The sequence below is a fragment of the Balearica regulorum genome, chromosome 15 (genome assembly GCF_011004875.1).
Source record: "Balearica regulorum gibbericeps isolate bBalReg1 chromosome 15, bBalReg1.pri, whole genome shotgun sequence".
Taxonomy (NCBI): domain Eukaryota; kingdom Metazoa; phylum Chordata; class Aves; order Gruiformes; family Gruidae; genus Balearica; species Balearica regulorum.
The window spans coordinates 10905496-10930908 of NC_046198.1; the positions used below are offsets into that span (position 1 = coordinate 10905496).

The 25413-nt window shown below is 53.5% G+C and overlaps 1 protein-coding gene across 4 annotated transcripts in view; it reads right to left on the reverse strand.

Annotated features, from left to right (window-relative positions):
• MPRIP (myosin phosphatase Rho interacting protein) overlaps positions 1–25413 on the reverse strand; it is an 81198-nt gene that overhangs the window by 21147 nt on the left and 34638 nt on the right. For 3 of the 4 annotated variants that reach the window (XM_075768087.1, XM_075768089.1, XM_075768088.1), the window contains exons 4-13: positions 24661–24812; positions 21478–21562; positions 16768–16978; positions 15595–15754; positions 9142–9283; positions 8492–8608; positions 5964–6020; positions 4477–4545; positions 4156–4245; positions 3586–3695 (exon numbers count right to left, since the gene is read on the reverse strand). In XM_075768087.1, the coding sequence (XP_075624202.1) occupies positions 3586–3695; positions 4156–4245; positions 4477–4545; positions 5964–6020; positions 8492–8608; positions 9142–9283; positions 15595–15754; positions 16768–16978; positions 21478–21562; positions 24661–24812 (1193 nt within the window). Of the gene's footprint in view, positions 1–3585; positions 3696–4155; positions 4246–4476; positions 4546–5963; positions 6021–8491; positions 8609–9141; positions 9284–15237; positions 15755–16767; positions 16979–21477; positions 21563–24660; positions 24813–25413 lie in introns of all 4 variants that reach the window. The other variant, XM_075768090.1, reaches the window with a different exon arrangement.

Consider the following 25413-nt stretch of genomic DNA (forward strand, 5'->3'; position numbering starts at 1 on the left):
CAGGGCGGTGGGTTGAGGGGGGAGACATACTCGTCAAGCAGGGAAAGTTAACAGGGGAAGGCAATACCGTACCCAACCTATGGATAATCCATAATGCAGTATTAGCTTATTAAATGTAGACATGCCAGCCTGGTAACATGCAAATCAAAATTAAAAAAGAAAATAGCAGTATGCTAAGTTTGCAGAGGAAGCCTGTCCCGAGGGAGTGGCAGGCATTTGCTGAAACCTCTTTGCTCTCAGAAGCCCCCGAGATGCCCCCGGGAGGCACAGCCCTGCTGCTCAGGCTGACTCCTGGCTCTCCCCCGTTCCAGTACAACTGCAGCATCCCCCCCGGGCTCCAGCCACCAGCACAGCCTCGACAAGCTTTCTGGAAGGGCGCAGTGGGAAGAGCTGAAAAGCAGCTCCACAGGCCCTTTCCTGCAGGCAAACCACCACTAACGGGGCTCTGATCCACGGGACCGCATGCACCGAAACTGCCGTGACTGGGAGGGAGCAGCAGCATGGCTTCTCCTCCCACCTTGGTAACACACCCCAGCTCCCGCAGCCAGCAACCTCATGTATGTGCATGTGCCCAAAACAAAGAATGGAGCAGAAGAGATGACTCTGCATGGGTCCGGGGCTAGTATCTTCCGATGCACTTTCATCTTCCGATGCATTTTCATCCACGATCAAACCACAGGCTCAGTAGAGCTGGGTTTCAAGAAACTCTGGCAGTTACAGGCTAAAACCAGCTCGGAGATAATTCCTTCTTCAGCTCTGTCACTTGCAGCTAATAAAATAAACCCAAAAGGCACCACAATGAAACCTCCTCGCTCCTCAATCATTAGGAGATATTGCATGACTCCAAAGCCAGGCACTCAATCTGGAGTCAGTTAGTGATTACAGCTGCATTTTAAATAAGTAAAGCAGAGATGAGATGGAGTCTTAAAATGGAGAAGAGCGCAAGGGAAAAAAGGGGGTCCTGGGGCCCCTCAGACATTGCTGAGAGACAGAAATTATGCTGCTCTAAATACCACGTGGAAGAATCTCGGCATTTCTAGAGGTGACATTTCTCATAAGCTCATTTATTCTCTGCTTCTTTCCAAAGGATATGGCATGTGTTTCAGGAAGCGGAGGGATGGCCACTGGGAACTGAGTTAAGAGACTCAGAAGACTGACCGAAAGTTTCTTGTCTCCCGCAAGTGCCCCATGGCTATTAATTCTGCTCAAACATTTCACATCTCCTCCATCCCAGGCAAATTAATTCACATCGCATGGGAGAGGAAGGGGGTCTTTGCCTCTCAATGGTATTTATAGGTCAAAACAAAAAGTTTTTAATACAGGTGGCTGTGGGAGTGGTGCAAGTTGTGAGCTGAGCATGCTGCCACAGTGTGCAAGGATGCGAAGGCTGCAGGGAACTGGGGGGTCACTGGGGAACTCAGCCTCACCAGGGCTGGGAGCTGAACAAGGACCCAGTGCTGAAATGGCCACCTTCTTTCTTGTGGGTATATCTGCATGGTCGTTAGCAGAGTGTAATTAGTGCCTCTACAGATTGCAGGGCACTGCTGAGGGCAGGGAGCGGTGTAGCAGTTGCCCCCCTCCCCAGATGCTGACACATGGAGCAATATAAACAGTAATTAGGACTTGAGTAATCAAGAAAACGTGTGTTTGGCTTGGTGGAGACCTGGCGGCAGGTTAACAAGATGTGGCAGATGGCTGCAGGAGCGTGCGGAGTCGGATCAGCCCCAGGGACAGGGTGAACACTGCCACCCTCCCAGCAGAGCCGAGCATCCAGACTAACGTCCCTCTCGCACCCTGGCTGCACTGTGCAGACGGTTGCCACCTCTCCATGATGAGCCTTTGGCAGCCTGTCCTTTGGCTTTCCAACAGCCCTGTCCACAAGCCGCTCCCTGGGTGCGGATGTGAATGGCGTGCCCGAAGCCAGGCAGGATGGGCTGGGATACCCACACACGTGGCAAAGGGCTTGCGAGCAGGCACTGGGTGAACACAGCCCCCTTCACGCGTGGCACAGCCCCTCAGCTCACAGCAACAACTTCCCAGCAATGTTGACTCTACCCTATCCGAAACTAGCTTGGTGGAAAACAACAGAAGTGCACCTATAACTCCCTTTTCCCCAGCTCAAGATGGAGATTCGCGGTCTATTTATGCAGCATAACAAGTTACTGCCCAACTGGTACCTGTGCTTGGACCCTCTCACTGGGGTAAACCAAGTCAAACCACTTCACGTGGGCTCAGAGCAGAAGCAGAGCACAGGACTATCGTGCTGCAGTAACCTGTTAGGCTATAAATATATCTGGGTCTTTAAAGGCAGAGAGGTCCCCTCAACTTTCCTTGGTCTTCATCTTCATATCTAGTCACATCGGAAGATACCAGTGTGGGGAAATCAAGTGTCAAGAGCAGGTTGCTTCTTCCCTTCTCTCTGGCTTTTATTTAAGGGAAAAAAAAGGGAAAAAAAAAGAAAAGAAAGAAAAATAAATGGAAACTGCAGGACTTCCCATCCGAGGTGCAGAAAAGGAGGAGCATGCAGTGAATCACGAGATATACAAACCACAAAACGTTAATACAGGAGAGAACACAGTTTTCCAACCTGGGCTTCAGCACGGATAGTTTCAAAGAGAAGTTTTTCCTGGGATTGCATGGAAATCAAACATATACAGGAGTGAGGAGAGAGGCGGCTTCCCCGAGACCCCCGCGAGATCCACCAGAGCTCGGGCAGGGCTGGGAAATGGTGGCCGAGTGCCAAGCGGGATAGGGAAGGAGAGGCTGGAGCATCTCCAGGTCAACAGCACCAGGTGAGAAGAGCCATTCCATCAATACGGGGACAAACCTGGCAAAAACCTGCTTGTTGCAGCTACAGTAAGGACAGGAGACGGAGTTAATGGTGCGGCCGTGTCCACGAAGCCTGTAAGAGGTGGCCCATACAAGTGTGGCTGGCGCGGTTAGCTGTGAGGAGGTCAAACACCCTTTACCCGCAGCTGCAAGCGCTCACAGAAAGTACTCTGTGAAGCGGGGGGGTCCCTTCCTCTGGCACTGACGGCAGAAGGAGACGCAAGCATTACTAACACGTAAGGGGAAGGAGCTGCGGCAGCTATCTGGAAGATCAAAAGAGGAGGGAAGACAATTCTCTGGCTGGAGTTTAAAACGTATCAGAGCCAAACAGCTTCTAAATTGAACCCTGGGCTCGTGCTGCCGTGACCCGCAGAGGGGATGGGCAGCTCGTGCTGAACAGTAGCCAGAGGAAAGGGGGAACCCAGCACAACTGAATCCAAGTGGTTTCACAATACCTGGTGGGAATCCAGAGGAGCCTTGGTATAGGAACAGTATTTCATATTCCTATGCACAAATTAAAGCCACATTTTCAACCCTCTTTGAAATCTGCACACATAAGAGTAACTCAGCATATCAGCATCCCCACAAAGCGTATCCAAATTAAGCCCAGAGAGAGGGATGTGAGAAAGAGCCACAGCTTCCAGGAACGGACAGGAACGGACAGGCTCAGGAAGAGGAAAGAAAGAGGATAAAGTAACAGTTACTCCTGCATAGCAAACCAGACAACCACAGGGGCTGTTAAACTCCCCCCTTTACCTTGTTACATCAGGAGCAGTGGTGGGGCGAACGTGCTTCATGATGGTCTGGATCCAGTTGCGGCGAATGCCCGACGTCATGGCAGAGAGGGTGAACTCTCCTTCCTTCGTCTACAGAGAGAGGAGGATCGGCTCAGAGCGGCTGATTGCACCCACTGGCACCTTCCCACTCCCCCAGCACCACCCTGCACCCAGCCCTGAGCACCCAGCACCGGCGCACTGCTCACTGGCTGCGCAGAGGCTGCACCCAGCCCCTCCATCCCCCAGCACACTCACGGTGGGAATTAGTGTTTCTCAGCAATCGGGCTAGTTTTGCCGTAGCTGAGACTCTAGGGCTGAGAAAAAACCCTTCCGTTTCCCCCTCCATCTTTTGTGAACCAAAAAACTGTCTCTCAAACCTAAGGCCGTAGCTCTCTGGACCACGGCAGGGGATGCAGCGTGACCTCTCTTAGGTGTTTGGGGCAGATCTTTCCCTTGCTACGGACGAGCATCCCCGAGCAGCGGCACACCATGAGCAACCCCAACGGCCGCCCCGCAGCCAGACTCTTCCTCCTCCCCACATTTTCCTTACGTGGATCTGGAAACCGTAGTTTCGCTGAACTGGGTACTCAGTAACATCATAGCATGTTGATAAATCGATTTCTCCATCTAGGTCAGCTGCCTGGAGAGGGAAGAGGTAAAATAAGATGTAAGGCTTTGCAACCCCAAACTGCGGTGGGCTCATGGGGAGGCATGTGGCTGGTTCCTTGAGAAGCACAAAGCTGCAAAGAGCAATTGATGCTCCAGGACCTCGGCATTGGGGAAGACCACCTGCCCGAGGTCAGTTTGGGAGCACTTGGGGCTCACTTGGACGCAGAGCGATGGGCTGAATACCGATGGGGAAGACACTTACCTCCTCCGCCACCGAATCCCGGTAGTATCTCAGGCTCTGGTCGGTCAGCACAAACCAGTGCTTCTTCCACTAGGAAACAACCAAGACAGGGCAGTTACAATCCTGCTCCTTCCCCACCAGTGGAGCTCAGGCAGCTTGTCACAGGTCACCCGGCAGAGACATCCCGCAGAAAGGCAGCTCAGAGCATCTCCCCTCCCAGCTCCACACCCAGCTTCACAGAGAGGCCCTCCCAGGGTGGACACCTGAACAGGCAGCAACGCAAGGGACACTGCGATGGCTTGCACTGCCAGGATCCCAATTTCCCCAGCACCGCTGCACTGGCAGAGTGCCGGACCCTCAGCGGCACCAATCCTGCATGTGATGGTGAAACACCGCGAGAGCCACAGGGGCAGACGAAGCCTTCCCCATTAGCTCTGCTGGCAAGACAATGCTTTTAGTGGCTGCACTGAAAGCCTTGGAGGGACTTTTAAAGAAAAAACAAAACCAAAAAGCAGTAAAACATTCACGTTTTATCTGCAGTACCTAGAAACTGAGTTGGAGCCTATTCCTGGCCCTTGCTCTATACAAATATGCCTTCTGCACACTCCCAGCAAGGCACAGGCTTATCCAAAGCAGCTTTCAGTTAATAAAGCACTCGCTCCAGCAGCTCATTGCCCCTCTGGCTGCCTACAGACCTGCCCTTGGCCCCACGGCCCAAGGCACCAGCGGGTACCTGCAGTGGAGTCCGGGCCATGGTGCTCACAGCTGCGGGCGAGTCATCCTCATTTTCCCTCAATGGGCTGAGCAGCAGGGAAGGCAATCCAGGGAAGGGGCGGTTTGCAAACAGCCAGGGCACCCATGCCACATCGGCATCAGTGCCCATCCCTAATGCTTGGATAGAGCAGCACATCCTGCATCCCTCCGGGAATGGACAGGAGGAAAGCGGCAGGGGCTGCTTCCCTCAGTGCCAGCTCAGAGGTATTTATTTCTTGGCCTTGCCATTTCCCTGGCACTCAGGAGACCTTATCTGAGCCTCATTATCTGACGCCAAAGAGGTTGCTGTGTCGCAAGGGAGATGAGACTAATAGAGAACAGGAACACGAAACCAGTGCTGTTATCCAAGCTGCCCTGACTCCCTAGAAACCCACAACACGATATCCAGCTGTGCGGCTTTGAAACCTCCCTAGAACAGAGCACCAGCTATTCCTGCTCCAAGACAAACATCGTTTGCACAGGGCTCGCACACAACCACTGCTGCCTGGCTCCAGAGCTGTACAAATTCCCTGTTGCTGCTCTGCCCAAGCACCTAACTCTGGTTTCTCCCATCTGGAGCATGGCCCAATACTGATCTACCCTGCGAGGACATCGGGGTTTCGTCAGTGCCAAGAGCAGCCCCATGCACAGCCTGCACCACACCGGGATGTTGGAGTGGGTGTCAGCTGCCAGAAACTGGGACCAACTGCGGCACCGAAGACTGACACGAAGGGTAGAGCTTCCCCTGGACTCACCTGCCCGTCCTCGTACTGCTTTGTCAACCAGCCCTTCTTGAAGTTCAGCAGGTCAGGCTGCAAGAAAGGAGAGAGGTGATCAGAGGGGAAGGAAGAAGCATCTGGACCCAGAAGACAACAGCAGCAGCTTGATAAAACACAGCGCAGCAATAAAAGAGACCAGTAACAGTTAAATTCATAGAATCATAGAATAGTTTGGGTTGGAAGGGACCTTTAAAGGTGATCCAGTCCAAAGTGGACCATTACACCGTGTGGTGGCTAAACGTTCGTTCCCAGGAGGAACAGAGACCTGCTGTACGGTTTATTCAGCACTGTTCTTGCAACTTCCTACTGCTACACCAGCATTACAGATGAAGGAGAAGAAAGGAATTAGCAAGACTGAGGCAGTTTTGTCCCTCTATTATATATCACAAAGGACAAACTATGTGCTGTTGATGCAAGGGTGCAGGTTTCAAAACAAGACTGAGTTCCCAAGGCTGGAAAAACAGGGAATCCCAGTACTGCACCACCCAAACGACACCTGCTCTTTCCTCCAAAGTGGGTACATGGGGATGTTGAAGTTCTGAGAAAAGCAATGAAGACAGCGTGGGATAACTCCCACCAGCCTTTCCTCCCAGCCCTGCCCATGCACAGGGAAGGATGTGGTGGAAATGCTTTCACTCCCTCGAGGCTGAGCTCCTCCAGCTGCTCCATGTGCTGCAGAGCGGAGGAGGAAAGGACAGCAGTGCGTGAAATGCAGCTGTAGTGTCTGAAATGGGCTATAGCAAGGGGAGTAATGGAAAACTGGGGTCTGGAAGCCTATTCAACCAACCTATGCTGTGGGGTGGCACATCCCACATTTGAGTGCTCCCACAGTGGCGAGAACCCAGCCCTGTTCCACAAAAACACAGGGGAAAGTAAATGCCACCCTGCCCTTCCTGAATCCCCAGAGAGTCAGAGGAGGGAGCAGACAGACGCCAGCCTGAGCAGCCCTGGCTGTGATGTGGCTGCAGGCAATAAACCCACCAAGCCCCACCAGGACCTGCTGACGAGGCAGCGATAAGCCACGAACAAACTATAGAGAAAATTGCATTTGCAATGACTACATCCATCTCTGAAGTAGGCTAGGAGAGCTGGGCATTCTAATCTCAGCCCTAATTTACCCTGAGAGCGTGATATCACTGCCTGCCTGCCTGCTTCTCCTCTGCCGAAGTGCAGGTGGGATCGTGGTTCCAGGAACTGGGAAGAAGCACAGAGCAAGAATCTTCTGCAAAAGCAGATAAATCCCTCCTTAGCAGCATTACTACTTTACTACACTTCTTAGCTTCCTTAAAATTTAAGCAAAGGTGTAGAAGCAGCCAGAGATGAAAGATGCTGCTAAACAGTGCATGCACACATTTCAGACTGGGCTGCAGCAAGACATTACAGAAGCACCCGGAGCAGGAAGGTTTCTCCTGCAGATCCCTACTCCTCCACAGAAACCCCTTTGCTTTCCTCCCAGTGCTTGGGCAGGCAGGAGAGCACAGCCTTTGCCTGAAGCTGCAAAGCTGCTGAAGCACAAAAAGCTTGGGACCAGCTGCCACTGAAGGGTGTAAGACCTTAGAAACCAAAATCAGATGAAGCACTTGATGGAAGAGATACCTACGCAGTGCAAGCCACAGCTCTTGCTATAACCCACTGAGCCTAACAAGGGATGAACTCTCCCTCTGCTTTTATCCTGACCGATAACTGATCTGATCTGACACAGTGAACCCCACGGGCAGAGGAGAGCCTTGCAATCATGGCTGCAAGCTGGCAGGCATGCAAGTTTTTCTTATGTTGCTACTTTTATAGCAGGAATGGCACAATAAAGGTGTATTTAATGCAAGGAAAAGGTTTTCTTCACACTGATTGCATCATTTTGTTGCCTTCATTAGATGATGAGCATTGCCACTTAATGTGCACTTCTCGCACTTTTTTATTGCCACCAAGAATTTAAAGATCACTCTTGTGGCTGTACAAGTCTACATGAAAAGCTACTACAGAAACACTAAGCTACGGCATTTTTCTGAGAAGTCCTTCAATAGAAGCTGTCCATCCACAAAAAATGCAGCTCATATTTACAGTGGCTGTGTAATCTTTTTGAGAGATTAGCAAGTGTATTTATTTTGTTCCTGCAGAAGGGTGGCGAGTGAGAGGAGAGCATTTTGTGTTTGTTCTGTACTGTTTGCCTCCAGGTCTGGTGAGCATTTGAAACATGCAAAGGGAGGAAAGCTCAGAAGGGCAGGTTCAGCCCTTCCTCGCAGCCTTTGTCCCACTGACACCCACTTGCAACTGCATAAACATCAAGGAAGCATCGTTACAAAGCCAGGACACATGTTAGCTCTCTTTAACACACCAAGTGTGCAGTGTGAGGCCAAGTCACTGAAACCTGCTCCGAATCAGAGCATATCCTATGTCCTACGTGCTGGCTCTGGGGAAAGCAGCACAGTAAAGCTTTCACGGGACCTGCCCAGGAAGGGCCTCTCACGTGCTCCCCCAAGGCAGAGGACACAGCCGCAGCAGCTCACCGTCATAGAGGACTCTGTGGACCTTCTGTCCAGTGACTTTGCCCGGCGATGCGGGGACAGAGGAGACGCAGACACATCCAGGATGGAGCCCACAGCTGCACCTTCGCAAGTGAAGTCCTGTGTAAATAGCGTTAGCCCAGATCAGCGCAGAAACTAGGACAGAGAGTCCCATTCTCTTGGCTCGTGGCATAAAAATCCGCATCTTTAAGGGGCATCTCTGGCTCAGAACAAGTGTCATTTCATTGGCAATACATTTTTTCAGGCCTCTCAGGCATTAATTTGTTCCCAATATATCTAAGCACAACTGGGACTCTGAAGCCTGCCTGTTTCTTCTGTTACTACACCCCATCCTGATGTGTCCTGCCATGTCAGATCTGAAGTTTCCCTCTTTCTGCTCTGGAGGAAGGAGAAAAGACAGCCTGATTTTCCACTCTGATCTGCAGCTGGGCAAAGAGAACACAGCAGCAAGCAGCAAACCTGCACAGACTGAGCACACACAGCATTCAGGCTCCTGCACAAGTCTGCCTGCAACTCCAGATCCCCCGCGCCACCCAGGGACAAACCCTATAGCTAAACCCTATATACTGGGCTGCCAGATCCCAGGTTCCATCCTCCAAACCCCACCATGAGACCTCAGCTGAGCAGCTTACCCGCTTCCGTGGGAAAACCCTCTTCTCGCTCCTGCCCTGCCGCGTCTCACTGGAAAGGGCAGCACCAGCTGACACATTCGTTTCCATGTGTTCCGCGTTCTCAATATCTAATGCCTCAAATTTTTCAATTACCTGGGATCGCCTGGAAAACAGAGAGAAAGAGGAAACCAGAGCCAGTTTAAACACAAGAACAGCAACTGCGCTGAGCTGTACAATCCCACAAATTTAAGGCTGCAGAATTGCTCGACCCAGTGTTCATGCACACCTGGCTTTTGGTCCCTGTTTCTCTGCAAGCTCTAGCGTGCACAAATCCAGGGCAAAACGCCCCGATCTGATATGCACCACTTTACCTGCAGCCAAAGTGGGGAAAAACTTCATGCTACTCAGCTCCACAAATAGTATCTTCTTAAATATCTAGAAAACCCTTGCAACACCAGCAATAACATTTTATTTGAAAATTTTACAGACCTTTGAGAAGCAGGGATTATTGAGCAGCTTTGGCTTAAGCTTTGTCTTTACTCTCTAGCACTGCAGCTATCGACAGCCCCCCAGGCCACAGAGCAAGAGACACATCAGACCAAACTGGGGTGCAGAGATAACAGGTACCTATGGGTCATCCTGTGTGTTCACCGCAATAGATACCCTGTAAAAACTCAGCCCCACAGGATTGCACAGAGTGAGGAGTGTCCGTAGGCGCCTCCAGGTCTGACTTGCAGGGTGTGTTAGCTAAAGAGGCATGAGAAGATGAGGAGAACCCTGTGCAGGCACAGCAGGGCATCCCCTGCAAAACCCCGGGGCTCTACCCTCCTTTCAACCTGGTCTGCAAATCCGGTATGGACAGCAGGGAGCACAACTTGGGCTCTCAGACACCGCCCCAGTGGCCCATCACACCGTGGCACACATGTCTCCGAGGACGGAGGAGAACTATGAAGAAATGTGAATGGAACAGGAGCCAGCCCCAGACCAAAGCCAAATGGGATGCTCCTAAGAACAAGCAAACAACAGGCCTTTGCAAGTGGAATTGAAAACGCCGTTTCAGCATGAAAAGCTGCTCGCTGACCCACAGGAGAGGAAATACTGGAATTTTCAAAGGACCTGCTGGTGTCTAAGTTTGCATGCCCAGGGGTTCGAGCAAGTATCAACCTCAGGTGTTTAATCACAACCTTGGAACGTGAAGCAATAACCCACCACCAACACACGCACCAGCTGAGCTCCAAGCTGTGAGGTTTAAAGCTCAATTTCGAACCTCCCCATAAAGCTCAATCCGGGTGGATTCTTGACACAAAATTTGGACCCATGCGTGCCGCATCTAAACTTGGGGTTGCTTGCTCTGTGTGAACCTCTAATGTGCATGAAAATCACAATGGCAACCATATGAGGGGAAACAAGTTATCCAAAAATCATTTTTAACATCTCCCACAAAAAGGAACAGCAGGTTAAGGACTCAAAAAACATGAGATGTTCAGTTTTCAACCAACATTTGCACCAAATTCCAGAAATGAGACGAACAATCTGAGCACATCACATCCCCCAGAGGGCTGGGGGCCCCCCACTGCTGCTCAGAGTCAGGCTGCCAGGACCGGGCGCTGAAGCCCGTAACCAAAAAGGAAGGGACAAAATTGGTGGGGAAGACTTTGCTTTGTAAATTCAAACGTCTCTGATGATTTTACGGGACATCTGTTGCCTCCCAGTTTGCAGATTGGGAGCGGGCAGATCCCAGGCTCGCGCAGAGCTCCCAATTCCCCTGGGATGTTCTGCTCACGAGATGTCCGTTCACATAAGCCAGCCTGTGGAGCATAAATCCAGATCCTCTGTTCACTGACAGACGGGGAAACTGTTTTGGAGTCACAATTTTTTTAACCCTTTTTACACTGGCCCAGCCTTCTCTGAGTCTCAGTTTAGGAGGGAGTAAGAGGTCCGTGAATTAACATTGTCTGTTGCCCTACTAGGTGAAGGCCTGAAGAAAAACAAATCAGGAGAAAAAAAAAAACCAACCAAAAAATATAAAACAAAATTAAAAGCAGGTTGATTTCTCATGAAAGGGGCTGCACCACCAGGTTGTTCTACGGCTTGAGATTGAGATGAGATGGTAGCGAAGCAGGCGAAGTAAAGGCGGACACGTCACACAGCAACACAGCAGGAGAAGGTGGAGAGCAACAAGACCTGGAAGAAAACAAGGCTGGAAAATGAATGAACAGAAGAGGAAATTGTATATCTGCATCTACATACAAAACAAAATCAAAATCATTCCAGTAATTCGTCATTGAAAAAGGGAGGAGAAAAAATAAATCACTGCAACCAAATCACAGCCCCAAGGGTTAATATCATCCAGATTACAGGAAAGAATCATTTTTTTCCCATTAGCTCAACATTTCAGAGAGGTTACTGTTAGAGATCCTGGGGGGACGGGGAGGGGAAGGGCTCTCCTCTCCTCCCTGCCGTGCCGAGGAGAGAGCTGCTCCCTCTGAACAGCAGCGCTGTGTTGACAAAACAAGGCTGCGGACAGGTACGAAGAAGCGTTTTGAAAGCTGCAGTGCCATTTAGTGCTTTCTCAACTACAAAGCTCATCCCAAGGAGTTCCTCGGCCATGCAGGCTGTTAATCTTTTCCAGGCCACTAAACCCGAGCTGCAGATCTCGGCTGTTAGGCCGAGGGGCGTGTGCGGTGGGAAGGAAAGCTATAAAGACCAGCATGAGCTATCGTTAAAGTGATTTTCTTTGATTGGAAGAAAGGGCTTTTTTTTATTGGATTCCTTCATTATTTAGCAGCAAGAAAGACAGCGAGTGTCAGGAAAAGGAAGAGGAATTTCCCCAAAAGGTCCACAAAAATGAAGAGGATGATAGTTATAAAAGAAAAAAAACCAACTATACTTGGGAGAGCGTGCACTGCTCTCTACGGGTAGAAGCAGCATTCAGGGCAGAACCTTACAGCTCAAGAAGCTCCAGAGAAGGAATTTGAGAAAGAAAAGTCTTTTAAGCAATTTCAGGTAGCTCTGCTATTTATCGAGGCTAGAAACACTCCACAACCCTGACGATGCTCCTACAGCAGATCTGGCAGATGCCACAGCAGACTCTTGCCAGTGTGAGTAGAACGTGAGGTCAACTGCGAAAGCCGTGGTTTTAGAGGCTGCAGCCCTGGAAGTGTGCAAGAAAAGCCAAGTTTGCCATCCAGAAATCCCAATGGTCCCCAGGGAGCTGCAGGAAGAAGGTAAGCCTGCAGCTGCACACCCGGAGGAAGGGGCTCCGGGTCTCTGCACCCCAAGGACTCCCCACCCCATGGTGGTCTCCATCCCAAAGCTGCTGACACCTTCCTGAGACATGCCAGGATTTATCCCCGCAGCTGCAGAGCTCCACTGGGATATGGGGACCAGCACCCAAGGTTGTCCCTGCAGCCCTCTCCGCTGTGATTTTGTGTGCAAAACAGGCTTCAAGATTTATACATGGGCTTTCCAAAGAGCTGTCCCTGCTCTTTTGCCCTAGGGGTGGGTCTGAGACAGGAGACTGGATGCACGGCTTGACCTCTCCGGACACAGACCCTCTCCCCAGGCCGGTCGGGCCCCCCTGCGTGGTGGTGGCAGCACGGTGCCGGCAGCCCCGTCCTGCCATGTGCCAGCAGAGGGAACTCGAACTCCGCCGCTCTGCCACGTGTGCCAAAATCATGGAGATTATCTCCTGTTTTCTGATTCATGTTTCTGAGCGGTTGTGAGCTCAGACGTCTGCATGGGGTGTGGAGTCAGCGACAGGTATAAATGGTCAACACGGAAAATTTCCAGCCCAGTTTTGGACATAAGTCACGTAATATCTCTTACTACAAGGAAACAGGACAAGAAGCCTGAAAACCAGCTTCATCTGGAGCTGAGCCTACAGGTGTGTCACTCAGGATGCAGCACCAAGTACCTAAAATAATTCTTTTCCATCCATAGCTCTGACACTCACACTGATTTACGGTGGGTAAATGGAAAACGGGAGGAAGAGCCGAAAACACCAACAGAATCAGAGCAAGTTCGTCTGGCTGCACTGAGAGATGAAAGGCCAACCTGAATGATGCCCGGCTGGCACCTATGGGGTTGGCATGTAGGCAAGCGATTTCAGGCAAGCGTTCCCAGATGTGTTAGTGGGTTATTGAGAAGGATTATTAGAAATGGTGTTAAACCTGGGGGAAAAAGCTGACCCCACAGCATGGAAGTGAGTTATTGTATTTGCTCAACCTCAAACAGCACAGCCTGAGCTTGGCGGAGAAAAATGAGAGGGATATACGGACTAAGTAAACTCAAATTTAAAAAGCAGCCAAGCCAAGCTGAGCAGGGTGCTGGTGAATGTTAATTCTCTGGTGCGATGCTGGACTGCCCCTCCATGCCCTGATGAGTCCACCCGAGCTCTGGGACACACGGCCTCTCCCCACACACCACCTGCACAGACCAATTCCCAGGTTACCAGAGGAGTAAGCAAACGTGCCTGACCCTGAAGACTGCCCGCTGAGCCACCCCTGCTTAGGGCACGCTCCTCCGGCACCACCAGCTGCGATCCCCAGCCAAACCCTCTGGCAAGTGGGGATCCCTTGCTCTGCTCTCTGCCATCGCCCCCCCTCCCAAATGCTGGTCTTGCAGGCAGGAAGACCTCTGTGCCTGGTGCAGCGCCCACTCCTCTCCCTACACCCATCCTGCTCTGAAAAAGGCCCTGAGCTGACCTAGGCAAATTTTTGCCAATATTGATAAAACAATAAAACCCTGTTAATAGCCCCAGGAGCCCAGCTGGGCTGGGAAGAAGACTTTCCCTGGGAAAAGGCACCCATCAGCAGGCAATGAGTGGGGCTAACATTAAAAAAGATCAGTCTCTGGCAGCAGCATCCTCTCCCAGGCCCCATTATCTGCCTGTAAATCTGCTCCTCCCTGTCCTCAGCTGGCACATCCCAGCTCTGTGCCAGATCCTGGTGCTGCACGATACCCCTGGAGCCGGAGCAAGGGACTGTTGGCACCGGAGGAACGTGCTGTCCTCTCACACTGGGGCAGGCGCTGGCCAGGACGTCCTGTGCAAGCAAACCCACGATCTCGCCCACGCCTGGACCAACATGCTGCACCAGTTCAGTGTGCAAAGTTCAGTCTGCAGTCACCAGCCTTTCCTCAGCCTCATCCCCAGCCAGGGTGGCCATGCGTGGCATCCCTCTCCTCCCACCCAATTCCCAAGGCAGAGAAAGCCAAAACCACGGTCTTCTCCTTTATCCCCAGCCTGGCACTCACTGTGCACGCTGCCAAGGCCGGGCTGGGTTTGGCATCCTCCTGCCAACCGGTGGCACCGACACAAAGCTGTGCTGCCCTCCCCAGACCTGCTCCCAGCTCTTGGCATGAGGAAGCCAGGCTGGAAAACAGTCCTTTAGGGGCTGGGAAGAAACAGAGGAGAAGTGCCTGCTGAAATCGTGCAAGAGAGAACATGCCCGGAGGAAAATCAGGGCAAGAAAATCAGACTGGCAGGCGGCCCTCTCGCCTGGGGCCTGTCTCCCGGTTTGCTCTGCTGCCCTCACAGCACAAATGTCTCTCCCAAGGCAAGTCGAGCCTGTCTTTCACCTCGCCCAGAGAGCACCAAGCACACCAGTGCGCGGTGCAGGCGCGCGTGCGGACGCCCTCCCTGTCCTCCTCCGCACTAAGCTGTTTTGCAGCCCGCTGCGCCCTGCCTCGGCACTGCACCCGCCTCTCCTCTCCCAGATTAATGCTGTGGCATTTTGAAACCTCTCTCAGCTCATTAAGCAGTTGCGTAACGCACCCGGCTCTAACACCGTTTAGAAAGCTAACCTAATTAATGGCGCCAGCTGCCAGCATGTGCTGTGCCTGGGAAGGTGGGCTTGCTTGCAAATACGGCCACCAAATATCACCCACCTCTACCAGCTGTCCCCAGAGCAGCCAGGCAGGGTGACACCTTACCGCTGGCACTACTAAGGACATCCCTCTGCCCAGTGTGGATGGATGTCCTTAAACCCAGGAGCACTGTAATATGAAGGGGCTTCACCCGGCAAATACGGCCTGCTCCGTCCGGGGCTGCAGCAGGAACCCAGCCTCGCTGCTACTGCAAGCATGCAAGGAGGAGATTAGCCACTCATCCCTTACCTTCTCTCATTGCCAAAGAGCCGGGCCACTTCTTCTCTCCCAGGGCTACGGGCCCGGGTTCTCCGCTCTAGCCGCTTCCTCTCCACCTGGAAGGCCTCACGATTACTGATCCTAATGGCCTTGGGAACGTCGGCCAAGGTGGTGTACTGCCGGCTGGCTTTAAAAGAAAGGGGACGCCCCGATTTTTCAGCTCCCCTTCCTACATCTCTGCTGCTGGAGTCCTTGTGCATGGGGCAACTGCTCTTCGAGTCCAAGGAGTTCAGAGAGAAGCTGTGAATCATTCGGTCGCCTGATCGGGTACCTGGGGAAGGAAAGGGCTGGGCATGCTCCTGCGAGGGCGATTTGGGATAACTGTACCTGTTGTTCGGGGTGCTGGGGCTGGGTGGGCTCGGCGGGGGTGGCAGCTGCTGCTCTTCCAGCTTCGAGTCTTGCTTGGTCTTCTCCAAGGAAAAGTACCCGCTCTCGACACGCGTCTTCCGCCCACAGTCTATCCGGTCTCCGTTCATGGAGCTCTCATCTAAGGGACAAAGAAGTCACCACACTTGGTTTCAAGTTGGAGTTCTGCTTTTTAACAAAAATCACCTTGATTCCACCCAGGACAGGGGCAGGAAATGAGAGCAGAGACAGTCCAGGCCCCAGGCCCACGTTGTACCACCTCTTGCACCCCTGGCTTTTCCACCCTGACCACCCTTCATGCCCATGGACATGGTGCGATGGTCTGCACGGAGATGGGGATGCTGGTCCAACCCTTGGGCTGGGCTTGCACAGTTGAAAGACCAAAACTTTCAAACCAAGAAACAGATGCCTTTGGTTACCGCTCTGCACCCATTTCCATCCCAGTCCTTCCCAGCCTGGCATCGACCACATGGGTGCAAGGTGATGGACACCTCGCTCCCAGCAGCAGGAAGCAGGCAGAAAGCATCCCCCATCCGAGTGGGCAGATAAAGGAAACAGCCGCAGTGTGTGGGACCTGTCCATGGCCCCAGCAGGAAGAGTCCCCAGCCCCTATTGTTCCAGTGAGAACAATGCCGCTGCCCCGGCGCCTTCCAGGGACTCATCAGGGAGACCAAATGTAAACAGGGCCCTGACGCAGGGGCCGGAGGAGGAAGCAGCACTCAGGGCTTGGCAGCTCCAACAGCAGGGCTGAGCACAGCGTGGCCCCACACCCTCTGGATGCCCCAGGCGGGGACATAGTGGGGCTAGAAAAGGCATTTTCCCCCCAGCACAAGGGCAACACTGCCTGCGAGGCCAGGCAGCCCTATCTCCCTGCCAGGGCAGGCTGGGCCCCATGCTGTGTGGTGTTCCAGCATGTGATGCAATTTTTCTTCCTTCCTCAACTCCATCCTGTAAGGTCCCGCTCGGTCTCTGCACGACGCAGCAGGGATGGGGGCTGCCTCCCCCTCCTTGCTGGGATACTCTGGGATACTTCCACAGATTTCCAAATCTGTGGAAAACTTTTCCCTGTACAGTGTTTTTTTGCCAGCTCAGCTGCCTGAACCAGGTCACTGCAGTGTTGTTCCTGTCCCTCACCTTCCTTGCTGTCCAGCACAGGATCCTTCAGGGAGCTGGCAGCCCCGGCCTGGCCTTGCACGGGGCTCTGCGCTGGGCTGATGCTGCTGCCGCCATCTGCTTGGTCCTTGCCCCTCATTTCTTCCTGCCAAAGCGTGGATTTGGTGGCAGGGACCTTCTCTGCACTAGGGATGTTGCTGCTGGTCACGGCCATCTTAGCAGGACCGGGCTCCTAAAGAAAATGGGGGAGACAGCAGGGTTAGAGGGGTTTGCCCCAGCTCCGCTGTCCCCACAGGCGTGTGTCCCATATGGCTTGGGTGCTGCCCACGATGCATGCCACGATAGGACGGGGACAGGGATGGGGACGGGGCTGCTCAGCCATGTGCCACCACCGCATCCCCAAGGGGACAAGCTTGGAGGTGGAAACCTTCCTCCAGGGCAGCATGGCAGGGTGATGGGTCAGGACTTCCTTGGCCGCAGGGACCATCGCCACTCTCACAGCAAGAGAGGAAATGTCCATCACCAGGGAGGGCTCCCAAAACCAGCCGCACCCCCCCACGCATCCAACTGGGAAAAGATCCAGAGCAAAGGCAAGCTGACAAATGAAGGAGACCTTCAGCCGGGCACTGTGGCAGTGGAGGGGCTCACCGGCTTTGTTTTTGGATAGGAACTGCCCCTCCTGGTGTGGCACGCAGGATGCAGCAGCCACCAATATGTAACTCCTTGGGAAAAGCTCAACTCGTCCCCAGCACACAGGGCCCTGCACAGCTCCGCTTACATCCAGCACAGCAGCTCTTCCCAAAAGCCGCCCAGCGCACATGTGGGGCTATGCACCCACTTCACGTGCAATGCTGCAGACCCCACAGAGAAACAGGTCTGTTGGGTCCTGACTCACGGGGAACCTGGAAATGCTCCCCTCGCCTCTGCCAAAACCCAGTTTGGGGTGAGAGTGCATCCTCTGTAATTGATGCAAATAAACTCAGCATCCCCCATTTCCCTCTGCTTGTCTCCAAGTCGTTCTCCATGTCCCCAATCCTCCATGTCCCCAGTCCATCTGCACATCCCTGGTCCCTCTCTGGGCTGGTTCAGCTCTGACAGCTGCTGCCTGTCACAAATACAGACCAAGACCAGGCTTCTCTCCTGGGTCCCATTTGCCAGGATTGAATTTTCTCAGTGTTTAACTAACATAAAAAAAAATAAAAATCAAGCTAAAGGACATGGGATGGAGGAGGAAATTAATTCCTCGCCACTAGCAGCTGTGTTGTTTGTTTGTCACAGCTGGTTTGCTATGGGCCACTGATAAAAAGAATAAAACTCAACCAGCGCTGTACTCCTCCCAGGTGCTTTGCTCACCGAACAGGCCGCTTCTCTTAAAAAGGAAATATAACATCACATTGAGCCTTATGCTATTTTAAAACAACACCCACCACCTTAAACGCTTCTGAGGGGCTCTGGATGCCGATGCCGACGCCATTTTGGTGGCAGCAGCCCAGGCAGCCCAGGTTCAGTGCATGCCCCAGAAGAGGAAGCAGCTTTCACAACTTGTTCAGGGTTTGTCTTGTTCACTAGCAGATGTTTTGCTGTTGTCGTATTAAGCTTCTGCATTAGCAGATTATTTTCCTCGAAGCCACTAATAAATCAATGACAATTAGCCCCCCTTCAAAGTCTCTGCATTGTGGGAAGCTTCCCGGCTGCTTGTTCCCTTTCCATGGAGCAGGGGGAATCCAGGAACGCCTCAGCCAGCAGCCACAGCCTGGGGACATGGGCTGCAAAGAGCATCCCCTCCATCCTCTCCTCCCATGTCAGCAGAGCTGCTGGTGGGTTTTAGCCCTGCACCTCCAAATCAGCATTTGCAGGGCTGCGCCGGAGCCACTGGGGTATCTCCCAGGGAGCGTGTCCTGGTTCCGTGTACAGCCACAACAAGTAGCAAACGACCTCAATTTAAAAAAAACCAAACAAAACAAACAACTTGGATATTTCACTCTGAAGGAATGCAGTGTTGGAGGCAAATGATCCAGAGTTCACGGGCATCCTGCTTGAGGGGATGCTGCTTGAGCAGGGGGTCAGAGCAGACGATCTCCAAGGGCCCTTCCAACCTCAACCACTCTCTCAGTCATTGATCTGGAAGCCCAAAGCTAATCGCGAGCTCAGGATATATATTATTATATATTCCTTACACACACCCTCATATAATTATTTGCAGATATGTATTTACTTTGACAGATTTGAGGGCCAAAAAGCAGTCTATAAGCAAGCAGAGAAATTCAGTCTTTGCCGCTCAGTGACATGACCAGCTCCAAAAAGGAGCATGCACTAAATTCGGCAAAACTGGCATTAACTATGTCTGGGCACGCTCTGCTTACCGTAGCCTGTCGTACCCCTGTGCAAACCCATTCTGCAACAGAGGGCTGTGCCTCAAATCCCAGATTTCAGCCCCAAATCCTGTCTCGATTTCCCAGGGACAGCAGGCAGGCAAAGGCAGCAAGCCCAGTCTCTCCCACTGCCTGCACCGCTCTGCTGGAGCACGGCAAAAGTTGCAGGAGAAACCTGCCCTCTTTCCCCTAAGATGCAACCTGCTTGCAAAGCGAAGGTGGAAACACCTCTAGGATTGCACCTAACAATTCCTGTCCAAAAATCTCCAGCTGGAGCGATATTCCTAGCTTCGCCTGCATCGCTCCCATCCCAGTGATTTTGCAGGGGAAGATGCAAAATGATGGGGAGAGTTGAAAATGGCCGTGATGCCCCAGGAGTGCCTGGCTGCAGTCAACCTCTGCTGTAGCACGGACAAGGAAAAACTACGTTGGAGTGAGAAAAAGCAGAAATATCCATTGTTTCAAATTAAAGGTGTCTGTCCCTCCCTGAGTGGCTCTCAGACATGATCCGCTGCCGGATTAGCGGGCAGCTGTCTTTAGAAAGAGATCAGGCTTTCTCCGCCGGCATGCAGAGAGTGAGCTGAACAGCAGCCAACTTCAGGAGAAGCCATTTCACAGAGGGGGATTTGGTCCCCAGCATCCTCTCTCCTTCCCCAGACCAGCTGCCTGCATCGGCACGATTAAGGAGACAGAGGAAAGATGCTTCTTCTGCCTTTGCAAGTTGCTTGTGGAGTGCCTGACACAGCGCAGCATCTGTCTGGCAGTAGGTCCCACATGGAGGTTGGTTTTGCAAAAGTGAATTTGAGTCTTTCTCTGGTGCTGCAGGGCTGGGAGCGATGGGATGGAGAGGGTGGAAGGAGGGTAGCAAGCGGGATGGGGCTTGGAGTAGCATGGTCCACCCCAAGCCAAGGTGGGGAAAAGTGCCACCAGGCTCCATGCTCACCCCATCCCCAAGCACCTGGGGAGCCCGTCTGCCCGCGTGGGGAGCCAGCATCCTTCCCGCAGCCGCTTCCCTTATTTGGTGCTCAGGAGCTCAGATCCTGTATGGTTTCCAAGAAGTTGCCATGGTGATGAAATGTAACCCACAATGATGTTTTTCTGGCTCTGCGCCCCTTCTCCTCTCCACTCCATCCCCCTCCTGAAACCAGGCTGGGTTTAGTGTTGCGCCAGGGATGGGATGAGCATCCCTGCCCTGCTGCATCAGCTTGTTGGGGTGCCCTGAATGCGGCAGCCCCCTGCCTGGGGCTTGAGGACAGGCAACTTGTAATGTGTCAGCTCTTGGCCACGGAAGGAGGAGGCATCTTCCCTGGAGCATCACTGGAGCCAGCACTTGAGGGGCTGTGATGACCCCAGCCCTTGGCAGGGGGTGGCTCAGACTTCCAGCTTGGTGCAAAAAAGGATCATCCTCCCCCCCCAGTTTTTTCCCCATTTGCCTAGAACCTCTTTACCCAGTGGAGTGGTGGAAACTCGATTCAAACAAATACCATACAAACCCCACCCATGGCTCGGTTTGCACCAGGACCATCCTGGGGACTTCATCAAAGAGAACCTGAAAACCAGGGTTCAGGGGAGCCCTGATGCTATTTTCAGTCCCCCAGTGTTGCAGTCCGGCTCGGCTGGAGGAGCCCTCTCAGCCAGTTCCCCGCGGCAGTGGGACGCACGCCTGGAGGTCAGGCAGCCTCAGGGACATGGTTGTTCTCAGCCCCGGCGAGGGACGAGGGTGGCCTTGGGGTCACGTTCTCCATCTGTGGGATTCTCCCCCACCCCGGCCACGTGGGAGCCCGGCAGGAACGAGTGAGTCACGGCCAGCCCCGCTTTTTACCATTTATAGTCAAAGTGAGCACGAAGCCACTGCCGGGTCCCTGGAGAGCCCGGCTCCAGCCCCCAGAGCTCCCAGCCTGGCCCTGGCCTTTAGTATTTTCCTTTCATTCCCATTATCTCTGGGGTCATCTCAAAGAGGGTAACCAGAGTCAGACAGAATTTCAGCCTGTTTCTGCCGAAACAGCCCATGAACAGGCAGCACCTCTCCCCGGTCCCCCACAAGGACCACGTGCTTTTGCTCCTGGGACAGTGTGTGTGAGGCTGGTGCCACAAGACAGTGCCCGGGGGGCAAAACATGGCCCCAAAGCAGACAGGAAAGCAGCAGCAGCATGTGACCCTGGGAAGTGATGGCCGGGAATTCACACCATCTGGCTGCCCCAGCCCGCCCCAGCTCTGGTCCTCTGTGTAGGCAGCATCAGAGGGCTGGCAGCCCACTGGTCCGGCTGGTTTAGGGGGATCTTCCCAAGAGCAGAGCAATGCCGTGACCCTGAGAGGGAGGCAAGGGACCAGACAACAGTGTATGTGTCCCTGGAGTTACCTGGGGAGTTGGGGGTTCTACCTTCCTCTTTTTCTTCTGATTCTGCTTGTTTGTCCTTGGATAGACTATCAGCATCTCCAGCCACCTGCAGGCAGACAAAGTAAAAGGTGAGGTATGCGCCGAAAGGCAGCACGCAGGGATAAGAACGACGCTCGCACCTCAGCATGGGGTAGCTTCCCACAGGCTGCGGACGCCAAAGCTGTTTCCCCCCATGGGCGGCTCTGACAACACTGCCCAGGAGCTGCTGCCCCATCCCACCTCTGGGGCAGGCTACCTGCAAGCTCCAGAGACGGAGCGTCCGCATTTCACCAGTAACCCCAGCCTTCCCGGGTTTGTATCTTGGCCATAAGCACAACCCCAAGCTGGCGCTGGGCACAGAGAAGAGCTCAGCTTCTCCAACCTGGTCAGGGTCAACGTGGCAAATAGTACCCAGAAATCATCCCAACCAGCTCCTGGGGGAAAAATGTGGCAGGACAGGGTGGGAGGAGGGATGAGCCCAGGGTGCTTTGGCTCAAACCCCACTCACTGCAAGAGCGAGGCCATGGCCAAGGTTGACATAGGACAGGGATTCAAGGATCCTGAAAGACAGCTGAGAGGGACAGAGCCTCTGGCAGGACCTTCCCCCTTCAGCAATGCCAATGCCTGCACACTGCACACAAAGTGCTTTTGTCCAAGAAAGAGCAGTGTGAACTTGGCATTGAGAAGTCCATACCCTGCGCAAGTCGCTTGTTTGGGGGACCCTCCTGTGCCCTCCTGCCATGGCCTGATGACCTGCCCCTGCATCTCTGTGAAGTCCACGGGGATCCGTGGACTGCTGGGAAACATCCCTGCTTCAGATGTCCCTGCTTCCCTCTCCTGTTCCCCCCCCACTTTGCACGCTGCTGCTGTAAAGCATTTTGAGATGACCACATCAAGTGGGTTTTGGTTAAGCAATAAATGCCAGAAGCATGCAACGAACGTAAAACAAATTCTCCCCTGGCTGGGGAAATCTTTCTGTCGTGCTGCAACTGCATATGAAACCCGCCTGGCTCACATCCAGACTGTGACTGTTTCGGGATGATTAACGCTTGCAGTCAGGAGCAAACGCGCTGCTTCAAAATCCAGCGCCAGGCCAATGAACAATAAATCAGCCCCACCTTGCTCTGCAATGCCTCTCCCTCCTGCATGGTGGGCAGGACCAGCAACAAAAGGCTGAGCTGCAAACTGGAGGGTGGGGAGAGGGGGAAAAGAGCAGGGCATGGGGGCTGGCCATGTTTTGGGGCACAGCCATTGCTCCTGCCTTGGCTGGAGGAGAGGAGCTGGCTCTGCTGTGCTACGATTGCCCCGTGCCTCTGCACCCTGGCCCCGCAGTCACTGCAACCCCATCGCTGCAAACAGGGCCGGGGTAAGCCGTGCTGCCGGAGGACAGGTCTGACGGCCCAAGGCAATGCACAGAAAGGGAATCACCCACACTCATGTGTCTCAGTAGAGCAGGGAAGTCTCAAGGCAAGAAAACATGTATCTGATCAAAATCCCAAGCTCTTAGTAGAAAAATGCTTATTTCAGCCTGCATTTACCAAAATGTGGGGAGTCACAACCAAAGAAAATGCTTGGAAATAGAAATCATCTCAACAGAAAGCACTGACTCCACTGCTGCCAGGGCTCGGGCAAGCAGGAGACGCCGTGACTCAGGAAGTGCGGGAAAGAGCGAGAGCTTCATCCCTTCAACATTCTGCTCTAGTTTCAAATGTCAACAAATTTTGGGACTGAGGCACCAAGCTCCAGACATCCCACATGGGAAACTCTCACAGGTGAATAGCAGCACCGTTGCAGTCCATCACTGCGTGCTGGCGGCATGGCTCTGCACCCTCCACAGCGCTGGCTTCAACCCAAGCCAGCATGTGAGCGATGGACGAGGATGTTTCTAGGTCACCATCCAACACCTGGAGTCAGGAAATCTACCGCGATTTGCTCATTTTAGTGGTCTAATCTTCAGCGTTGCTGAGCAACTGCATCCCAGTGGCAGGCTCTCCTATGAGCGATGATATTTTAATCATCCTTGGAGGTCAGGTGCTCCACTGGGACCAGGGGAGTGGGCTGCATCCACCCCCTCTGCCAACCTGCCCGCAGGGAACGAGCCGGGCAAGGCAGGTGCTGCAAATGCGGATCTGAATGGGGATGGGGTAAATGCAGAGCAGGCAGCCCCAGGAGCCACGTCTGCCCAGGGACGGATGAGGACCAGAGGGTGCACGGCGCTCAGGGTCGGACATGCCAGCCCCGGGACTACGGGACCTGCCGCTGGCATGGGGACAGGACCTGTGCCAGCAGGCTGGGTGTCTGATCGGATGCTGTCCTAAAAGAACTGTGGGGTCACCCCAGCACCCATCAGCTCCAGCCCCATCCTGGTGTTCACCCTGCAGCCAAGTGTTTTCCCCCGGCCAGTAAACAGCTGCTTTCTGCTGGGGCTGAGGCTGCCACAGCCAGCCCAGGAGCACCTCGGCACCAGATGCTCCCTCTGAGCATCCCACAAACACTCCAGTGTAGCTCAGTTTGCTCCTGAGGGTAAATGCTGCTGGGAGTGTTGTTCTGCAGCAGGGAGCAGGATATTGCCCAACCGCAGACAACAAAACTGACCTGAAAACGGTGGCCTTCATAAGTAACAAGTGACTCAGGAGCATCTCAGCTCCGGGGCCTGGCCACGGCTCCCAGCAGAGGCTGAGCTTCCTTCAGCACTGGCTCTGAAAGGTGGCCGGCATGTTGGGAAGCCTCAGGCTCCAGCCAAGCACAGCTGAGCAAGCACACTAGGTGTGGAGGAAGGACTTAAATCATCCACCACCACAGAGGTCTCCACTGAAGTCAGTGCTCACGCTCACACCATAAATCTGGTGGCTCAGGGGGTGCTCAGGCCCCCGCTCCGCTGCAGAGCACCAGGCAATGGCAGGGGTCCACCAGGCAGGGGAGCGGGGAAGGGGAAAGAAACCCCATATTTGCCAAAAAGGCAGAGAACAGCGGAGCTGACTGTGAGACAGCAGCTACACCAGGCCCCCAGGACTGTCACTGCAGCAGGCTGTGATCGTCACTTGGGGATCAGCCTGGGTACGCACTGCCACAGCACCTGGCCTTGGGCAAAGTCCTACCTGCCCTCCTCTTCGTCTTGGCTAAGGGAAGGGCCCTGCAGCAGCTCAGCCCTGGACCTGCACTCACCCACTGATGATCTCCTTGTTCTCAGCCCGGATGAAGTGCTCCTTCTCTGGTGTCAGGATGCACAAGGAGAACTTCTGCCCTGTCCGGCTCTCCCCATCCACCACATCTGTGCACTGGTTCATGTTGATGGTGCCCTGTGGAAGGGTTGTCGGCTGCAAGGGGAAGGAGAAAGGAGTAATGTTTAAGAAGAAACAAGCAGATGAGTGCAGAATTGAGCCCCAACTACCTCTCCTGGTAGACACTAGGATCTAACACACCAAGATGCTCTGCCCACGAATACCCAGACCCAGGATGGCACACAGCAAAGCCCTGTGCTGCAGATATGGGGACACGGACCAGCAAGTATAACTCCTGCCAGCCCAGTCCAGCCCTGTCCACTGCTGCCAGCAAGATGCTTCTCCTATGCTGAACGTCCAAGGAAGGATGGCTGCCCCGCTGTAGCACAGGAACGCCAAGGCAAGGCACCAAGTGTCCGGCTTCGGGTTTGCAGCTGCAAATTATCTGGTGGGGTGGCACCTGGGCAGGCACCATAGACAGACAGACAGACACACATGCCAGCTTTTTCCCATTAAAGTTAACAAAACATGGGGTTTGCCAGGAAGGGGCTGCAGCACGGAAGGGACCTTGTTTGTCTGACAGGCTTTGCAAACACAGTGTCACTTCCCAGCCCCCTTGCTCCAAGCAGACACAGCAAAGTGGTATAGGCAATGGCCCCCCTGGCCCAAGGGGATGCAGAGGGACCCAGAGGGGTGT